Below are 19006 nucleotides of genomic sequence, written 5' to 3' on the forward strand. Positions count from 1 at the left end.
ACTGTATACACAATAATCTCTACCTGCAATACTAAACACACAAGCGACTTGGACTTTTCCTATATCCATTTGTGTTTTTCAATTGCAAAAGAGTTCCATTAATGACGTGTTGTTCCGATGGCAGACAAGGGAAAGAAGGATACCACACCACCCCCTCTGCTGCTAATGCCAGCAGGAGGGGGACTTACTTTGAATCCTCCCACGCAATCCAATCTTTTAATGCCAGTGGTGCAATCGGAGCCTTCATTATTGGGATCAGGTACGATTTAAAATTGTTTTATTTCAGCTAAACAGAATACCGGCTGCCATATGACAGTGACGTATCAGGTGTTTGAATTCGGTGGTGGAGATATATGTTTAAAAAAATCTTATATTGGCAATGCTCGTATACAGTAGCTACCGTATTCTCTTGAATGAACAACTGATGGGACTATTGTAAAAAAAATCCTTAAAACATATGGGGCAGAATTTGACATTTTAATAAATACAATGGTTCAAATTGCAAATGTAAATAATGTTTCAGTAAAATACACAACTTACAGCATTTTTGAAAGGAATTCAGATTTATGTATTTGAAGTATATTTAGTATTTTCCTTATATTTATACATGTACTTCAGCTGCATTATGCATGTATACATGTACATGTAATATGACACCTGTCATAATGAAGGTGCATGTATGCAATTAGTTAGAATAATCTAACTGTGTCTCGGGACAAGCCCTCACCACAGTTAGAATACGTTCCATATACTTGCAATGTAGCAAATCGGAGTGGATCCACTCCGAAATGATTTTGAAGAATACAAAAGGAGTTGCACTGAAAATAACAACCAAATTAATCATAACAAACCTTTTTGTGATTGTATATGCCTTTTAGCCTTAAAAATAATCCATATAAATACGAAAAATTCAAAATTCAACTCATTTTGTCAACGTTTTTTCCTCGCTTCAAATTTAACACCATGTTGACATTCGGAACTCTCTGGATTGTTCATAGAAAATGCACAGAGTTCGAGTTATCGCCCTGGTTATTTTGCAACATTGCCAGTACACGGAACGAATTCTATCGTTAAACCGGGTCCGTAGGACAATATCATTTTAACGATTGAACATTCTATCTAGTATGCAATCATTGGGTTATATATATAAGATTTTCACTGTAGTTTATAATGTGAAACATAAATGCTTTTCATAATATTTTTCATCTTTTTTTTAAATCAATAGATGAAGAAGGAGAAGCCGATAGTTTTGTGGGACAGACTCCACCCCAAAGTTCACAGAGTGTTACCCACAGCACTCCATTCAGTCATTTTCAGAACACACCCTCAGGATCAGATCCTTTTGCACATGTTGGCCACAATCCACTGCCTCCTCAGTCAACACCAAGGATGCAGTCTAATGTTGCAGCCCCAATGCCTCCCCCATCATTTGCTTCACCGACTCCTGCAGGCCCCCCTCCAGGTATGATAATACAATGTGTAACAAATGTACATCAATCTAATAGAAGTGTTGTTATGTCACTGATAATATCAGAGAGATTGATGATTACAACTCTAGAATAGGGCTATTTTTAATCAATGATTTACTTAAGTACATGTATATATTTTGATGAAAATAATTATGTATAGGATTGTTAAATAAGTCAGTTTATGAAAATACAGACTTAATATTAGTATGATCTTTGAATTTTCAAAGATTTTTTTTGCTTTGATAGAGTTGTTCAATTCTTTTTGTATTTTAATCTAGGTCCGTCTTCTGCAAATGCATTCAGAAAAACTGAAAGTCTAAGAAAAGTACAATATGCACAAATGCCTCAAGGAACCTATGCTCCTACTGGTGGAGGGGTAGGTGGTCCACCCCAATTCCAAGGTCAGCCCCCTTTAGCGGTGCCATCTTCAGGACCATCAATGTTTAGTCCCCCTCCAGTGGCCCAGGTTCGTAAGATTTGTTTAATGTAACTGATTAACATAAATGACTGTACGTACTGTAAAGGGATAAAACATTACTGTTAAACTTCTTTTTTTTCTGCAAGCACAATTTTTTTTTCAGTTTTGCTGGACTTATTTTTTCCCTTCATTTTAATGCAAAATTGTAATATGTTTAAAATAAACTGAAGAATGGTAAGAACAATTTATATGTACATGTATTTGTGGATATTTTTTTTCTTTTTTTTCATAACAACAAAAACTTGAAAAAAGACAGATAAAGCTTTATTGATACTATTATTTATTATTAATGGAGATAAACACAATAAGTGCATGTATCTTACAAATTTGTAAGTGTCTCCAACAGTAAAAAAAAAAAACAAACTTAGTATCTTACAAATCTGTAGGTTTCTCCAACTGTAACAAAAAAACACTTTAGTATCTTGAAAATTTGTAGGTGCCTCCAACAATGAATCAAACTCACCAACCCCCATCCTCCCAGTCCCCAATGCCCCCTAAGCCCAGTTTTACTGCCACAGTTCCCCCTCCCTCAGGGACTGGAGCTACTGTAGAAGGGAGTGGTATCTACATTCCTGTTCAGCCACATTGGTGTTTCTGTAAGAAAGTGGAGAATCGTGACATCTGGTATCCATTCTCTTTAGTGGACAGCATGCGACTGGAGGATGCTCTTAGATCTGGTTAGCACCTTACAGATTTTATTAACTTGACCTGATAATTAATTATGAAATGCTTGTCTTACACATAATTATTTGTTTCTGTTTAACTGTTTTTTCTTATTTGTCTGATATTTTGGCTTCAGGTAAAACTTCTGATCCGATACCAACAGAAGGTGGTCGTTATGATGCTATACTTTCTGACAGACAGCGAGTAGCTGTATACTGGGAAGAATCACCCAACCCCATCCGACGATGTACCTGGTTTTACAAAAGAGAAGGAGACAACAGATATGTTCCCTATGAGGAACATTTTGCACAGAAGTTAGAGGTATATATTATACAATGATTATCTTAAATTGATCATGCTTTTGAAATATAAAATTTAAAAGTGATATATAGATATGATAATTATTAAAGCCCCACATCAAGATGTGGTTGCATTTTAGTACATAGTGGGGCAATCTTTCCATCCATCTGTTACTTTTATGAAAGAGACCTTAAGTTGAGTACCTTTCAACTTACAGATTATAAATATACATAGAAGCATACTTTGGTGTCCTGTATGACTTTGTCCGTTTTCTAGTTTAATTCATGATCAGTGTTTGAATATTTATAACATTTTTGAATCATCAATTTTTTTCAGGAGGAGTATAGAAATGCCCTTCAGTACAACACCTGGCATAAACGCTTAGAGTTTCCAGGAGGGGAGACAATTGTCATGCATAATGCAAATGTCATAGTTCATTTCACAGCCTCATCACAGCCAGATGAATGGGGGTCCACTCAGGTATTAGATAACTTTTAATGTTCACTAGCAGCTATAGTGGATAAATAAATTATGAAATATATCATTTATAGTTGCATGTACAAACAAATTGGTTCAATTTTAGTATGAGGAACTGCATGTAAGTTTATTTTGTGGGCATTTATTTTCACTACTAGCTGTGATTAGAAACATTCTGTATAATACCACTCATATTTATATGTAGTTTCTTTTCTATATGTCTGATGTACCACTGTATGCCTATTAGATCAGTTTATTTTGAAATCAAGGAGAAAAATGGGAAAATTGATTTCATTACCTTTCTTTGCAGTACTGCTTGTAACTACATGTATATTGTATATATACCTAAGTTATTTGATCTGGCATGTGAGATATATATAGAACACCATTTTTCTCTTTAAAGGCTCCTTCTTCGTCAGTGGTGAGTGTGTAGTTAATGCTACTTAACCACAGAGCTTAAGTTTTCACATTTTCATTTCTACGCCTGTTTTACCCAGACTTTTCTTAGTTGTGTCACATTTGCATTTTTTATTACCTGTAATGTTTTTCAGTAATTCCTTTTTAAACTCATTAGTGTTTCCATGCTGCTCCAATCTGGATTCAATCCTTGAATCAACATTATTATTTATCCTTTATTCTTGAACTTAGGCCATTGTAAAGTTTTTAGTGTACATTTATTATGTTGTAATGTTATTGATAAATCATTCCATTAATATAACTCTCTTCATAATAAAGCATTTCCTTACTGATAAAAATTAATGTCCTATGGTATGTGTACAGTTATTATCTGTAAGTAAAAGAAGGTACAACAATTGCAAAATTTTACCCTTCATATGACATCAAAATAGAAAATATCAAAACTCATTAAAATTTTGGATAGTTTATATTAATGCCTGGATCATAATAAAGATAAGTTTTGATTAACAGCACACACTTTGTCATCTTAAATGTTCCTTTTTGTGATGAATTCATATATGTGTAGGATTGTTAAAATACGTTTATATGTTCTTTTTCTCTTATTAGAAGGGAAACATTGATGATTGCAGCAGCATTTTTGTCATTTTTCAGGGGGAAGGCATGCGTCCCAGAGTTGTTAAAAGAGGAATAGAAGACTTCCAAACAATTAATGATGGTAAGCATATTTTAACTGGTATTTGATACGAATGAAATAAAACCATGTCATATTCAACGATTAAGTTTTAGAGTAACTGAGTTGTATAAATCATTATTCTCCTAATATTTCCTCTGTTTTATTGAGAACTGATTAAATTCATACTTTGCTTGCTTCAATACTTTGTTTATATGTACAGGAGAACCTATACAGATAGATCACCTCGTGTTTGTGGTACACGGCATTGGGGACTTCTGTGATGTCAAGTTCAGAAACATCATTGAGTGTGGTAAGTTTACAGAGAAAAATTTGATGTATTCTTCATGAAAACAGAGAAAAAAAAAATATTCTTGTGAAAGTTTAAAAATTTTATTCATGAAACTTATTATGTCTGATGACTAGTTGATGACTTCCGCTCTATTTCCCTGAGTCTGCTCAAGTCTCATTTTGGTACCTATGTTGACCAGAAACGCATTGGTAGAGTGGAATTTATCCCGGTACAGTGGCACTCAGCGTTACATGGAGACACAACAGGACTAGATAAGTAAGATATCTGTCACTAATAGACTAGATAAGTACGATATCTGTCACTAACAGAATGGATAAGTCAGATATCTGTCACTGACAGACTGGATAAGTAAGATATCTGTCACTAACATACTGGATAATTAGATATCTGTCACTATCAGACTGGATAATTAGATATCTGTCACTTACAGAATGGATAATTAGATATCTGTCACTATGAGACTGGATAAGTAAGATATCTGTCACTGACAGACTAGATATTAAGTAAGATATCTGTCACTAATAGACTGGATAAGTTAGATATCTGTCACTGACAGACTGGATAAGTAAGATATCTGCCACTAGCAGACTGGATAAGTAAGATATCTGTCACTGACAGACTAGATAAGTAAGATATCTGTCACTAATAGACTGAATAAGTTAGATATCTGTCACTGACAGACTGGATAAGTAAGATATCTGTCACTAGCAGACTGGATAAGCAAGGTACCTTTTACTAACACTCAATAGCGTCATTCATTTCCGATTTAATTTTCACCATTTGATTATTTTTCTGTAGAAGTTTTACTACATAGCTCAAAGTTCAAACAAGAGACACACTGATCTAAATAAGTTATATGTATTTGAATCATTGAATTCATATTCAATATATGGTATATTAGAAATACACATTTTTCATAAGCTTGTGATAAAATATGACAACATTATTGTTGCAGGAGGTTAAAAGCCATAACATTGCCCAGCACACCCAAATTACGTAATTTCATTAATGACACACTGCTGGATGTACTGTTCTACACAAGTCCTACATACTGCCAGGTATTGCCCAGATTTTGAAATTAAATGATTTGTTATTTTATTGACATTATTGTAAGTGTTTGAGTTTATGGTAAAGAGCAATATTGAAACAGTAAAAGTTGTAGCTTCTAATGATAATGATATCTTTATATTGACCTGTTGTTTCCATGATTTTTCCCATTTTTTGCAGACAATAGCAGACCAAGTAGGAAATGAAATGAACAGACTTCATCAGTTGTTTCTGGAGAGAAACCCTCAGTTCCAGGGTACCGTGTCAGTAGCAGGGCACAGTCTGGGTGAGTTTGTATAAATCTAGCCCCCTCCCCTCCTCACCTACCCACCATCGAAGTCCCCTTGTTCCAAGGTACAGTGTCAGTAGCAGGTCACAGTCTGGGTGAGTGTCTATAAATCTAGCCCCTTCCTTTCCTCACCTACCCACCATCAAAGTCCCTCAGTTCTAAGCTACAGTTTCAGTAGCAGTGCACAGTCTGGGTGAGTGTCAAAAAATGGAACAAAATTAGTGCCAGGGCTAAGTCCCTCAATTCCAAGATACAGCTTCAGTAGCAGGGCAATCTGGGTGAATTTTTATAAATCTTGTACCCCCTCCTCCTCCCATCCCACCACCACCACCACCACCAAGTGTTACTAGCATGGAACACTCGGTGATTGTTCATTTACTGGATTTTAAAACGTTTTCATTGACACCTAAGTCTTTCAATGCATAAATAGTGGAAAGATTGCAAGTTAAAATCTTTATTTTTAGGTTCCTGTGTGCTGTTTGATTTACTGATGCACCAGAATGACAAATCTGACCAGAGTATTGACCCTTCCTTACCGAGTGAGCCCATACAACAGACTAATGGAGTGGAGATGTCAGGTCTATCAAATGTAGGTATTTTATGTCATACTGTTTACTATGAGATTTTATTTGTTAAGCTGCAGTTGGTTTGAAAAGGGGAAAAAAGGATTTTTTGGCAGAGAAAAAAATTGTACCTGGGGTTTAATTGAAAATTCACCTCCTAATTTCAAAAAATTATTTGATTGTCCTCAAATGTACAATGGATTCAAGTATTAGTTGAAATATATTAGTTTAACAATTGCAGTTGAACTTCAGTATCTTGAACACTGATATCTTGAACATTATGGATGTGTCGAAGTGATTTGGAAGTCCCAACCTCTTATTTTTTAAGTATTTATATTTATGGATGTCTCGAATCCTCAGATATCTCAAAAAAATTTTCTCAGTCTCATTGAGTTTGAGATAACAAGGTTTGAATGTACAGTTTTATATGTATTTTAGTATTTAAAGTTAACTTCAAAATAATTTTTCTTTTATAAAATCCTTTTTCTGTTTACAGACCTCCTTTATCACAGAAACAGAAGAGATAGAGAAAGAGGAGACAACTCTGGAGAAACTTCTCAGTCGTGTGGGCCTTCAGGACAAAGTGTCCATGTTTGAACAGGAACAAATCGATCTTGATGCGCTGGTCAGTGTAACAAAAATATAATATACTTAACTATATAAATTCTTTTTATGATCCCAGACTGAAGTAACATTTATTGTAATTATGTATACGTTATAAGTGAATTCAGGGAGGAGACTAGTAGACTTGTATTTCTTGTTGTGATTACAGACAATGTGCACAGAGAGTGATCTTAAAGATCTAGGACTTCCCATGGGCCCTAGGAAAAAATTACAGGGCATTCTGAAAGAGGAACAGGCCAAAAAGGTACGCTAAATCTACATGTTTTTATGCCCCGCCATGAATATGGCCGGGGCATATAATGTTTGTCATGTCCGTCTTCCGTCCCTCCATCCTTCTGTCCTTCCGTCTGTCCTTCCGTCACACTTTGCGTTTAGCTCTGTTCAAAGCTCAGTTTCAAAGAAACTATCCAAGATATTTTTATCAAACTTCATATGCTGATAGATATTGATGAGAGCTATGTAACTGCATCAACATTTTTTGACCTTGACCTTTTCTTTGACCTTGACCTCACTTTTCTTAAATTAGTGTTTAGCTCAATTTTAAAGATACCATTCAAGATATTTTTAACGAACTTCATATGCTGATACATACTGATGAGAGCTATCCAACTGCATCAATATTTTTTACCTTGACCTTTCCTTTGACCTTGACCTCACTTTTCTTAAATAAGTTTTTAGCTCAGTTTTAAAGATACCATTCAAGATAGTGTTATCAAACTTCATATGCTGATACATACTGATGAGAGCTTTTCAACTGCATCAACAATTTTTGACCTTGACCTTTCCTTTGACCTTGACCTCACTTTTCTTAAATTAGTGTCAAACTTCATATGCTGATACATACTGATGTAAGCTATTCAACTGCATCAATATTTTTTGACCTTGACCTTTACTTTGACCTTGACCTCACTTTTCTTAAATTAGTGTTTAGCTCAGTTTTAAAGAAACCATTCATAATATTTTTATCAAACTTCATATGCTAATACATATTGATGTAACCTTTTCAACTGCATCAACAATTTTTTACCTTGACCTTTCCTTTGACCTTGACCTCACTTTTCTTAAATTAGTGTCAAACTTCATATGCTGATACATACTGATGAAAGCTATTCAACTTCATCTATATTTTTTCACCTTGACCTTTCCTTTGACCTTGACCTCACTTTTCTCAAATTGTGTTAAAATGCTTCATTACTAATATACCCTCGGCGGGGCATTCATGTCCTATGGACATATTTCTAGTTCCTATTGCTTCATTAACAGAGATGCTAATTGGTCCATTTTCATTTTAAAAGGAAACCATATTTAAGAAGTTTATTATTTTGCAGGAGAAAAGAAAACATGACAAAGAAAGGAAAATAAAAGAGTCAGAGGAGAGAAGAATCCGAGAGCAGGTGGCAGCTGAAATGAGGGAAGCAAGGGCTTCACAAGAGAAGTATGGAAACTGAATTACATCATTATCTACCCACATAGTGTAAACCAATGTTAAATACCACGTAGGGGGTATAAATTCACAGGTATTTTCTGTGGCACCTAATCTCAGATGTTTGAATTGATCAAATTTTTCTTCATCATGTACCAATAAATGATGTTTTACAGTTTAGTGTATATATACTGTAAAAGCAGAAATATTCGTGGGGGGTTAATGTTTGTTTATTTCGTTGTTAACAATTATCAAACAAATTAAATCCCGCATGAAATTTTTATATGACTATAAATTGAATAGGGTTACTTTCAAAACAATGAAATTAAATGCCCACGAAACCTTTTTAGCTGACAAATCAACGAAATTTTATCTCAACAAAATTTGTGCTTCTACAGTATATATAATTATACATGTAATATGTGTACATCCTGTTTAGAATTGTTATTCAGTATTCCCTTTATTTATCAGGTCACTTGTCCAATCCAGCTCCAGTGTGTCTGTGGAATTTCTGTTAGGACCTGCTGGGACAGGACAACCCTCGGTGAAGTATCCTAAACTGGACTTCAAACCAAACACATTGTATGCTCTAGGATCACCCATCGGGATCTTTCTCTCTGCTAGGGGTGTAGATAACATTGGGGAGGAATTCACTTTACCCACATGTCCCAGAGTGTTCAACATCTTTCATCCAGTAAGTGACTATATTTGTGTGAAGCTAAGAGAGTCTTTGACAGATTTGAAATATGCATGTCCATGTTTTACTATATTTTAAACTTAAAACTACAAATTTTGCCCAGACAATATGGAAATAGATTACATGTAACATTTTTTTTAGTGATTAGTTCATATAATTTACGACATACTATGATAAATAAAGTGCATTTATGAATACTTTTATTAAATGAAAACTTTAGTTTAAGGCTACTGCAGTAGGAGTTTTATCAAGTTTTCTATCTGTTGATGAGGTAGCTGCAGAACTGTAGCTCTCACTGAAAAAAAAATTACAGACTGGAGAGCTACAGTGCCACCCATAGAAAAAACTGTATATTTATTGCGCACAAAAAAGTGCGCTGTTTCTCAATATACTTCTCCGTATTTTTAAACTGCAATCTCTAAATATTACTGACCGTGTACATGTGTTCCTAACACATTTTTGCACTATTCCCTATCAAAACATTTCCTATAACCGTTGTTAATATCCCTCCTGGGCCTGAAACTAAGACCATCCAAAATTTCGCTTTGTTAATACTGCCATTTTGGGTGGCTAGATAATTTGGCCAAAGGCACTTCGTAAAGATTTCAACTACAAGAGTAGTTGATACAGGTCTAAGGATTTTTTTGAAATCGAGCTTTTGTGCAGTTGAGGTAAGAATTTGGAGAAATAAATTCAGAACCGAGTGCAATTTTTTGTGTGAAATAAATATACAGTTTTTTTCTATAGGTGGCACTGTAGCTCTCTGGTCTGTCTTTCGGAGAGCTACAGTTCTGCAGCTATTGATGAGGCATATTCATCTAATTTATGCATAAATGAATTACCAAGTCATAAATATTTATAAATTTTCTTCATTTTTTTTCAGTTTGATCCGGTGGTAAGTAGATAATCAGAGGTAAACATCCTTATGGAAAAATGAACTTTATCACACAAATGCAAATTACACTGTTATAAGAAAAAAATTTAATCCAAAGTTAATTTTGTTTCATGTATCAAATGTTTTGCCTTGAAATTTGAAGAAAGTTCTATTATTTTCTTTAATATATATCTTTTACAGGCCTACAGATTAGAACCTTTAGTCAATCCTTCAGCATCTCATATAAAACCAGTGTTAATGCCACATCACAAGGGCAGGAAAAGGCTTCATCTAGGTAAATCAACATTTTTAAACCCTCCAGACTGTTAATGGTGCTTGGACACAGATTTGAAGTTAATATTTACTCAAATTTTCTGTATAATTTCATGACTTATATGTTGCTATAGCATTTCATATGAAAATTTGATAAAAATCTTATTTTATCTGGAAGTTATTGAAACTTCAAATTTCTGGACGCGTTTGATAGACATATCCTTGCACTTTCAGAAATTTTAACTTTATCCTTATTACTTTAGAAAAGTAGCAATTTTGTTGTTTATTAATGAAAAATATTAAAACTATAAAGCAGAAATTTCAGAGTAGAAATGTAGAAAGCAAAATCCTCTCACCAGTATTGTCAGTCTGCTCAGTGGTGTATGCAGAGTTTAACAATTGAACACATCCAGTGAAATGTAAACATTAACAACAACAGAGCTCATGCCCTGTTTACAAAAACAGTTTACGTTTCACAGGTGTATTCAATTTGTTAAATTCTACACAACACTGGGCACGGGCTGACAATACTTAAGTGAGTGGGTTTTGCTTTCGCACATTTTTACTCAGAATTTTCTGGATTATAGATGTAATATTTTTTATTAATACACAACAAAATTGCTACTTTTCTTAAGTATTAAGGATAAAGTTAAAAATTGTGAAAGTGCAAGGATTTGTTAATCAAACGCCTCCCGAAATTCATAGTTTCAATAATTTCCAGTTTAAATAAGATTTTAATTTTATTTTCATGTGAAATGCTATAACAACATATAAGTTGTGATATTATACAGAAAATTTGAGAAAATATAAACTTCAAATCTGTGTCTATGCACCCTTAAATACATGTAAAACCACTCATAATGATACACTGCAGTCAGAAAAAGGCTTCAACTAGGTAAATCATCAACATGTAAACCATCAGCATGTATGCTCTCCATCAACATGTAAACTCTCCATCAACATATAAACTCTTCTGTCGTTTAATGTCTAAATACAACATCACAAAGGCAGTAAAAGACTTCAGTTTGATAAATTATTAACATGAAAACCTTCAACATGTAAGCTCTCCAGCCTGTCATACACACTTATAAAACCTGTCCTTATGCTACATCATTTGGGCAGGAAAAGGTTTCATCTAACATAATTTGTCATTGTTTAGCCTCCATTTAAACTTGTCGTAATGCCCCTTCACAAGGCATTTCATTTAAGTAAATTAACAAGTACTCACTACTTAATATAAGCGTTTGAAAATCACTGTAATATTAATTACACTCGTAAAATTAGATACACATGCAGGGCTGATTGCTAATAAGAGTTGTCAGCCCTGCCAAAGATCTACTAGTTTTAACTGCATTCTATAACAGTGACTTTGTGGCGGTGAGTCGGTCAGCTTAACTTCGATCCCAATTCTATAGATTGATGAGTTCTACCGATTGGCTTGTTATTCTTTGCTACCAGTACAATTAGTTGATTTGAGACAGATTTATCTAATAGTATGTAAATTTTTAATTGGTCTAAATTTTAATACATCCAGCTGGGCATCGATACAGGCAAATTTGTTAGTGCACAACAAAGTTAATGTGTTTCCGGCAGTTGGGCACATGGATATTTCAAATACTGTTAATATTAGGGAAAGGCTTAATGTATGAAATTTTTATTCTTGATAAAAAGTGTCAGCTTTTGAGCAGTTATAGATTTATTGAAGAGAGTGAAACAGCAAGCTTTTTTTTCAAATGTATCTAATAGTCAATGTGTAATCAGTAAACAAAAAGTTTACCAAAAGCCTTTTCTAGAACACATTTGAATGAGATGTATTTTTTTTTTTTTTAAGAATTAAAAGAAAGCTTGACGAGAGTTGGAGCTGACATTAAACAGAAGATCATTGATTCTCTGAAGAGTACCTGGAACACTATAAATGAGTTTGCTAAAGCTCATCGTAACCAGGAAGAATCGCTGGAGCAGCACGTAGATAGCCAAATGTCGTCCGTCATGCAGGAGCTGGATGATGACCAGTCATGTAAATATCTAGTGGTTATCTTAACAAGATCTAGGGTCACTTAAACAAGAACAGAGTAGTGTAATCAGTAGTCACACTTTGATTATAAAGATTAAGAAAAGAAGCATGTTATTTAGAAAATCAAGATGTTATATGCAGTGTATTAGTTTTTAGGAAACTGACTCCAAAATTATTTGTTTGTAATGTATAAAATTATTTCTCTATGGCTTGATTTATTTCAGTATACACTGTATATGACTTAAATTTCAGTAGACTTTGCTTTCTGGGGTAAGAAAGGGATATTCATTACTAACAGTATTTGTACAAAGTTCTACTGAAACCAAAGTATAAACAGTATACTCAATGTATACACATGTATATAAATAACAGAACATTTATACCATATAAACTTATAAGGGTAGATAATTTTACCATATATACATGTGTACCATATAAGAAATGAATTTGATTTTTGAAAATTTGTGAGGGCTTGAACTGTGCTTCACCCAAGCATATTTCATGAAGTGCATAAGTGATTCATGATAAATACGCAGGCATGAAGCATTGTTGTTCATGCACCTCATTAATTTTCAAAAAATTAAATTCATAATATATTTCATACACTTCATATCTTATATTTACATTATTAAAATGTATCTGATGACTAACCGTAAATGTTTTCATTGAACTATCATTTTTGGAAGAAAAAAAAATGATTGCACTATATTTTTGACTTGGTGATACATGTATTTACAAGCAAATGAAATTGCATTCCTTTTTTGGAAAATAAAATCTAAGAGAAAATTATCAGAAATGTAAATATTTACCTTTGATTGCAGGAACATACTACACTAGTCATTTTACATTTAACACATTATACACACTTGATATTGTACATGTGCCTTAAACCTTGAGTGCTCAGTACAAGTATGTGGATTACATGTATTTATATTTAACAGCTGTTGCCTCCAGTCAACAAGAAGATATCTACATGGGGCAGTTAAATGAGGGCCACAGGATCGATTTTGTCCTCCAGGAGCGACCCATTGAAAGCTTTAACGATTACTTGTTTGCTTTATCTAGTCATGGATGTTATTGGTAAGACCCAGCAAAAAAAAACAACAAAATTTTAATATAAAGTCTGAGCTCTTTGTGAAATCTATCGACAACAGAAAAATCAAGGTTCAAACAATTTTATTTTGTTTTGCAGGGAGTCTGAAGATACAGTATTATTGGTCCTGAAGGAGCTATACTCCCCTCAGGGAATGACCCCCCAGATGCCTGGCCCAGAGGGAGCAGTGAAGCTATACAACACTGCAGCATCCCCACCCAGGGGATCTGTCCCTCCTCCTATGTCACAGTACCCCTCCCCTCCATCAAACCAGCCTGTGGGAGTCCCCCTGATGACACCTCCTTCACACGGACCCCCTCCAATGAGGACTTCTAATATGATGCCCCCTAGGGGCTCTGTGCCATCTCCTTATATGAACCCAGGGATGAACTCTGGTCCTCCTCCTCAGCCAGCCAGTTTTGGTCCCCCTCCACTGGCTGGCTTTGTCAAACCTCCCCAAAAGTAGAACAAACATTGATCACAGAAATAGATGAGCTGAAAACACTCTTAAATATATTTGTTTTTAAAATGTTAAGATTTAAATAATATAAAAAGGCTGTCATGTGTGGAGTTTCTTTCATTGCAGAACGTTTCATTTTCATCTCTGATACTGTAAGCACATTATTGTTACTCAAAGTATGCAGGGTTGGACATTACATGTATTTATATTCATGTGTGTGCAGATATATGTAATTTTTGCCTACTTCAGCTTGTCATGGATACATTGAAAACACTCCTCACTGAAAAAATTGTTTTATTAGATCTGCACATTTTTTTGTAAGAGATTCATTACTAGTATATATTTTAAAAATAGAATGTTATTTATTAAAATTTGTGAAACAAAGGTGTATATACATCTTTATATTGAATTGAATTATATCTTGCTATCACAAAATATGTAAATAAAGAAAGTATGGCAATTATTTTATTGATTTGTTGTAAATAATGTAAAAATAAATGGTGCTGAAATCATTTGGGTTTTTTTTTTAGTACATTTGGTGCTTGACAATTCTCTCTTCCTGTCATGCCACCATGATCTTACAATTTAATTTTGTGAACCTTTATATTATTTTATTATTAAAAAGTGAATATTTACTTAAAAAAACATTTCACAACCAAGTGATAACAAGAGAATAAGGATCATAAAACTTGGGTACATATGGCAAAGTCAGCCAAATGAGGAAGTTTCCATAAATATGACCAATCATGACCCTGCTGATTTTGAGGATTTTTAAACATTTTCCCCCCAAAAGAACTGTATGAAAAATAATAGTTACATGTACATTGTAAGACATCAAGTTTATAAGGTATACAGCTGTACTGTAGTTTAATTTAAAATGAGGGAGTAGGTGGATATATACATGTATATGTATGATTCAAAATAGTATAGAAAACCAACAAAAAGATATACATATAAACTGGACTTTTATATTCTACCTGGTTTAGATCTACAAATGAAGTGTGTAATAAGGAAAATAATACTAGTACATTCCAATATGTAACATAATGAGACTCATTCAGTATAAAAATAAATGTACATGTAATAATGTATAATATATGTTTTTACTTTTCACAAATGGGATGAAAGATCCATCATGTTTTCAGACAGTTTGATACCAGTTGGATTGATTGGTATCATTATTGTATTGTTTTCTAAGTTAGAATATATATATATATCTCCACATAAGGTTAAAGATATATGTATATACAGTGTAATACTGTGTATGAAACCAAATAATATCTTAATGAGAAAAAATGGTTATACAAGGAAATACTACCCTGACCTACTTTTTAACTAGCTGTACTAGAAGAAACTATGGTAACCCTGATCTACCTTTTCATCAGGTGTGGTAACTTCCAGAAATCAGGAAGTTTTAATACTGATGTATCAGGAAGTCTTAGTATGACGAAAAGGTTCCTTAATTATGTGAATATTTCAATGAATTTTTATATTGAAGTGAGTTATAGATTGTCATTTAAACAGCTTGTTAAAAACATCTTACAGTAAATTCTCAGTAAAACTACTATGTCTTCATGATTTGTAATTTTTAAAAAAAAACAATCATATTCTTTTTAAGACAGGCAAATCTGGAGTATGCCAAAATTAGATCTATAAGTTCCATCAGCAGGTGCCCGCTCTAACACGGTCTGTTGATACTCGGCTGGCTAGTGCTCGGTTGGTCTTGGTCCTCTTCTATTGAAGTAGTGGCAACTGTTCTGTATGGGGCCGTGGAGACGCGATGTACGTAGATGAGAAAACAGAACTCCAGGAGAGCTAGCAACACCGCTAAGGACAGGATAAACAGGGAATATGGAACATTGACCACCAGCGTCGGCTCCTCAGACAGGGTTATACTACTGTGTCCGAACAGGCCTATGATGACCAGGTTAAGAATGACTGGAAATGAAATTTAGCCATTGAAAGTATGCACACCCATCGGCACAATTAACGGAGGCCTATAAAGACTATAGTCTAAAGATAAGACGAGTTGTAGTGTATTTAATTAATCATTGTGTAGGAAAATCAGGAAATAATTATATAAAATATGGATAATTGAGGAAGGTTTAACACTTACAAATAATAAATATAAGTATGGCTAGTTTGAGATTGTTCCACCACGTGGTTTTCGGCTCATTTCCCGCCATATCTCCCAAGACGATTAACGCGCACATGATACAGATAATCATGTCTACCGATACCAGGAGCACGGTCGTGTCCGGTGTAGCTGCAATGTTCAACAATACTAAAATAACTGTTAAAGTAGTACCAATATTCTATCTAATTAAATAACAAAGTCTTCATGGTGAATGACAGCAACTTTGATGTGACACTTTTAGATTGAATGTTGCAATTTGGGCCAGCAGTGCTGTGTGCTACCTCTATACCAATTAACTATATAAGACTGCTATACGACAATGATTGATTGGGCATTTTGTGCATTCAATGATGCTGAATGAGGGGACACGTACGCCCATTTGATCCGGGGAATGAAAGGGGGGAGGGGGCTGGCTAAATTTGTCAAGTCAGATTATTTATCTTCATGCCCTTGTAGAACAGTGTATTCATTTTCAAGATGACCAGAGACAGATTATTTATTTTCTTCCCTTTATAAAAGTTGACAAGGAAAAAACGAACAAACAAACAATCTCCCAATCTGGGGTTACCACCTATCAGATTCCTTATGTTCCTCCCAGAGGAGGACAGATTATTTATTTCAACATTTTCATGGACGGATTATTTACATGTATTTTCAAAATCTGCCCCCCCCCCTCCCCCCGAATGAAATGGTCCCATCTTAGTGTAGTTAGATGTCCCATCTTACCGTTTGTTTTCTCGATGTACATGTAAGCTTCTGGTTGACCGACTCCATGGGCCCCACAGGTAGTGTTCCGAGCACCACACACCATCCAGTAATAGATACTGGCGGAAACGCTCAGCTAAAAATCATACAGAACCTTAAAATTTGATTTTTTTTGTCAAGCGGTCTGCTTTTGAAGGGTTACCTGTCATAGCTGTTTTAGTCCTATTGACATCTAAGACAAGTATTTCAAAAAGCTTTGAATTTGAAATATATAGCTTGACAGTATAAAACCCGAGTTTTGAAAAATAATAGCATAAAAGTAGGCAAAATATTTGGACAATAATCCTACAAGACAACTCACTATCATTAAACATGTCAAAATGCATGAGAATATGGTGTACATGGTAACATACGCTTGAGTTAATTTCTGTAAAGACGATCCACCCAGGGATGAAGATCGACAAGACGATAATTGCCATGGTACCCACAATTGTCCCTGCCAACCAGTTCTGCATGGTCGTCCCCACTGGGGCCGCCGCGACTCCCTCCTCGGGCATGTCCACGATTTAATTATCTTACAACAATGATACTTTCCTTGAATTACGGTACGAACACATTTTTTACAGAGTTATCACAAGATTCAGACACACAAGTCACAACCCGTTAATACACACATTAATGTACGACAATTTCCTCCTTTAAAACCCGGAAGTTAAGGAAGATCAAATATTCTTCCTTGTAGATATCTATATTTAGATTTTTAAAATTTAAATGGACCGTGTGTTAATAAAACGTCAGGAAAATTAAGGTGATTTATTTTCCAAGGACTATAAAAGTTTCTGAAGAAATCTTGGGAAAGTATTTTAAATTAGTAAGACTTTCTCATTTCATTTACTACATGCAGCGAATCAATGTCCATATAAAGAGTTGTAACAATTTAATTATAATATTATTATGTTAAGGACAGATGATACCAAAAAAAAAAAATGGATGCCTTTTATTTTGTTTGTATCATCTGCCCTTAAAACCAAAGAACTCATATTCAAATGACGAGGGAAGTACATGTATTAGTCAAAAGGGGATTAAAAGCGTCCCATCTCATTCCCTAAAATCTTTAAAAATGTTATCATTATTATTTAATGAAATTGAAATTATATCCGAAGAAGTGCATCGATTATAGTAGGTTATGATCTTGAACCTCTGCGAAAAAAACTTTCATGTGTCTCTATTCATTCAAAGATTAAGACAAATCTGAATATTTTTTTAAGTATTTGTCCAATAATGATTAAATATTTTTCAAAACTTGTGTCATTGTGCACACATTTCGAAAGCATCACGACACTTGAAATTAATAAAAGTTTTTAATTATCATATAAAAATACGCAAAAAAAAAACAATCTGTATGAAATCCCATTTTCATTCTATTTTTGGTACTATATACGTATTTCATGTCACATGAGATTTGGAACGTTTTGATTTACACACAAACCCCTCTCTGAATTTCAATGGCAAAAATGCACGAGCTGGCTCGATTCAGTTTCAGGAATGGATGACTCTCATGTTGGATTTTTCAGTAATAAGTATACAATGAGTTGTTTGAATGATTCCCAGTGACACAGTAACCTTCAAAATTATCGAACACTACCACGTGAACTTGATTTAGTTTGCTTCAGTTGGTGTAAGTCATTTTAAATAATTACGCACGGCTAAAGTTCCAAATGTATCGTGGGTTAAGAAAGTCTATACTGGTAATATTGTCTATACCTGATCAATACCTGAGGCTCACGGCGGGTGTGGCAGAGCAACAGGGGATACCTACCCCTCCTACGATCCCAACTTTGGTATTTCCATGGGCTCGTGTTTTTGCCCTGTTCATGATTTATTTTTGTTTCCTGGAATGATGGATTCATCTCTGATTACTATTTCCACCTTTTACAGAAAATGTACGTCAGATACAGAACCTTAAGCATGTCTGGTAGTGTGTATCCCAAAATGTGTCATGAACGTTAAGTCTCCATGA

At 34.3% G+C, this 19006-nt stretch overlaps 2 protein-coding genes across 3 annotated transcripts; one reads left to right on the plus strand and one right to left on the minus strand.

The window, feature by feature from the left end:
• Positions 1-92: 92 nt before the first annotated feature.
• LOC133194005 (phospholipase DDHD2-like) lies at positions 93-14584 on the plus strand. Of its 2 annotated transcripts, XM_061329920.1 has the most exons (22): positions 93-259; positions 1226-1462; positions 1748-1935; positions 2384-2624; positions 2747-2931; positions 3247-3390; positions 3791-3808; positions 4456-4519; positions 4698-4787; positions 4901-5042; positions 5743-5845; positions 6015-6120; positions 6588-6712; positions 7183-7311; positions 7459-7554; positions 8639-8745; positions 9205-9427; positions 10314-10325; positions 10506-10599; positions 12409-12594; positions 13533-13671; positions 13784-14584. In XM_061329920.1, exons 1-22 carry the CDS (start codon positions 118-120, stop codon positions 14148-14150), a joined length of 3138 nt encoding a protein of 1045 aa, XP_061185904.1. In that variant the 5' UTR covers positions 93-117; the 3' UTR covers positions 14151-14584. The 2 variants fall into 2 exon arrangements, with proteins under 2 accessions (XP_061185904.1, XP_061185913.1); XM_061329929.1 differs by lacking the exon at positions 3791-3808 and having other exon boundaries at positions 13784-14583.
• Positions 14585-14595: 11 nt separating this feature from the next.
• LOC133194019 (uncharacterized) lies at positions 14596-17645 on the minus strand. The gene is made up of 4 exons (XM_061329941.1): positions 17400-17645; positions 17008-17122; positions 16261-16410; positions 14596-16082 (listed from the first exon to the last, which is right to left on the minus strand). Exons 1-4 carry the CDS (start codon positions 17541-17543, stop codon positions 15823-15825), a joined length of 669 nt encoding a protein of 222 aa, XP_061185925.1. The 5' UTR covers positions 17544-17645; the 3' UTR covers positions 14596-15822.
• Between the last annotated feature and the right edge of the window lie 1361 nt (positions 17646-19006).

The sequence above is a fragment of the Saccostrea echinata genome, unplaced genomic scaffold, assembly GCF_033153115.1.
Source record: "Saccostrea echinata isolate AGI-Se365-2 ecotype Australia unplaced genomic scaffold, CSIRO_AGI_Sech_v1 ptg000001l, whole genome shotgun sequence".
Taxonomy (NCBI): Eukaryota; Metazoa; Mollusca; class Bivalvia; order Ostreida; family Ostreidae; genus Saccostrea; species Saccostrea echinata.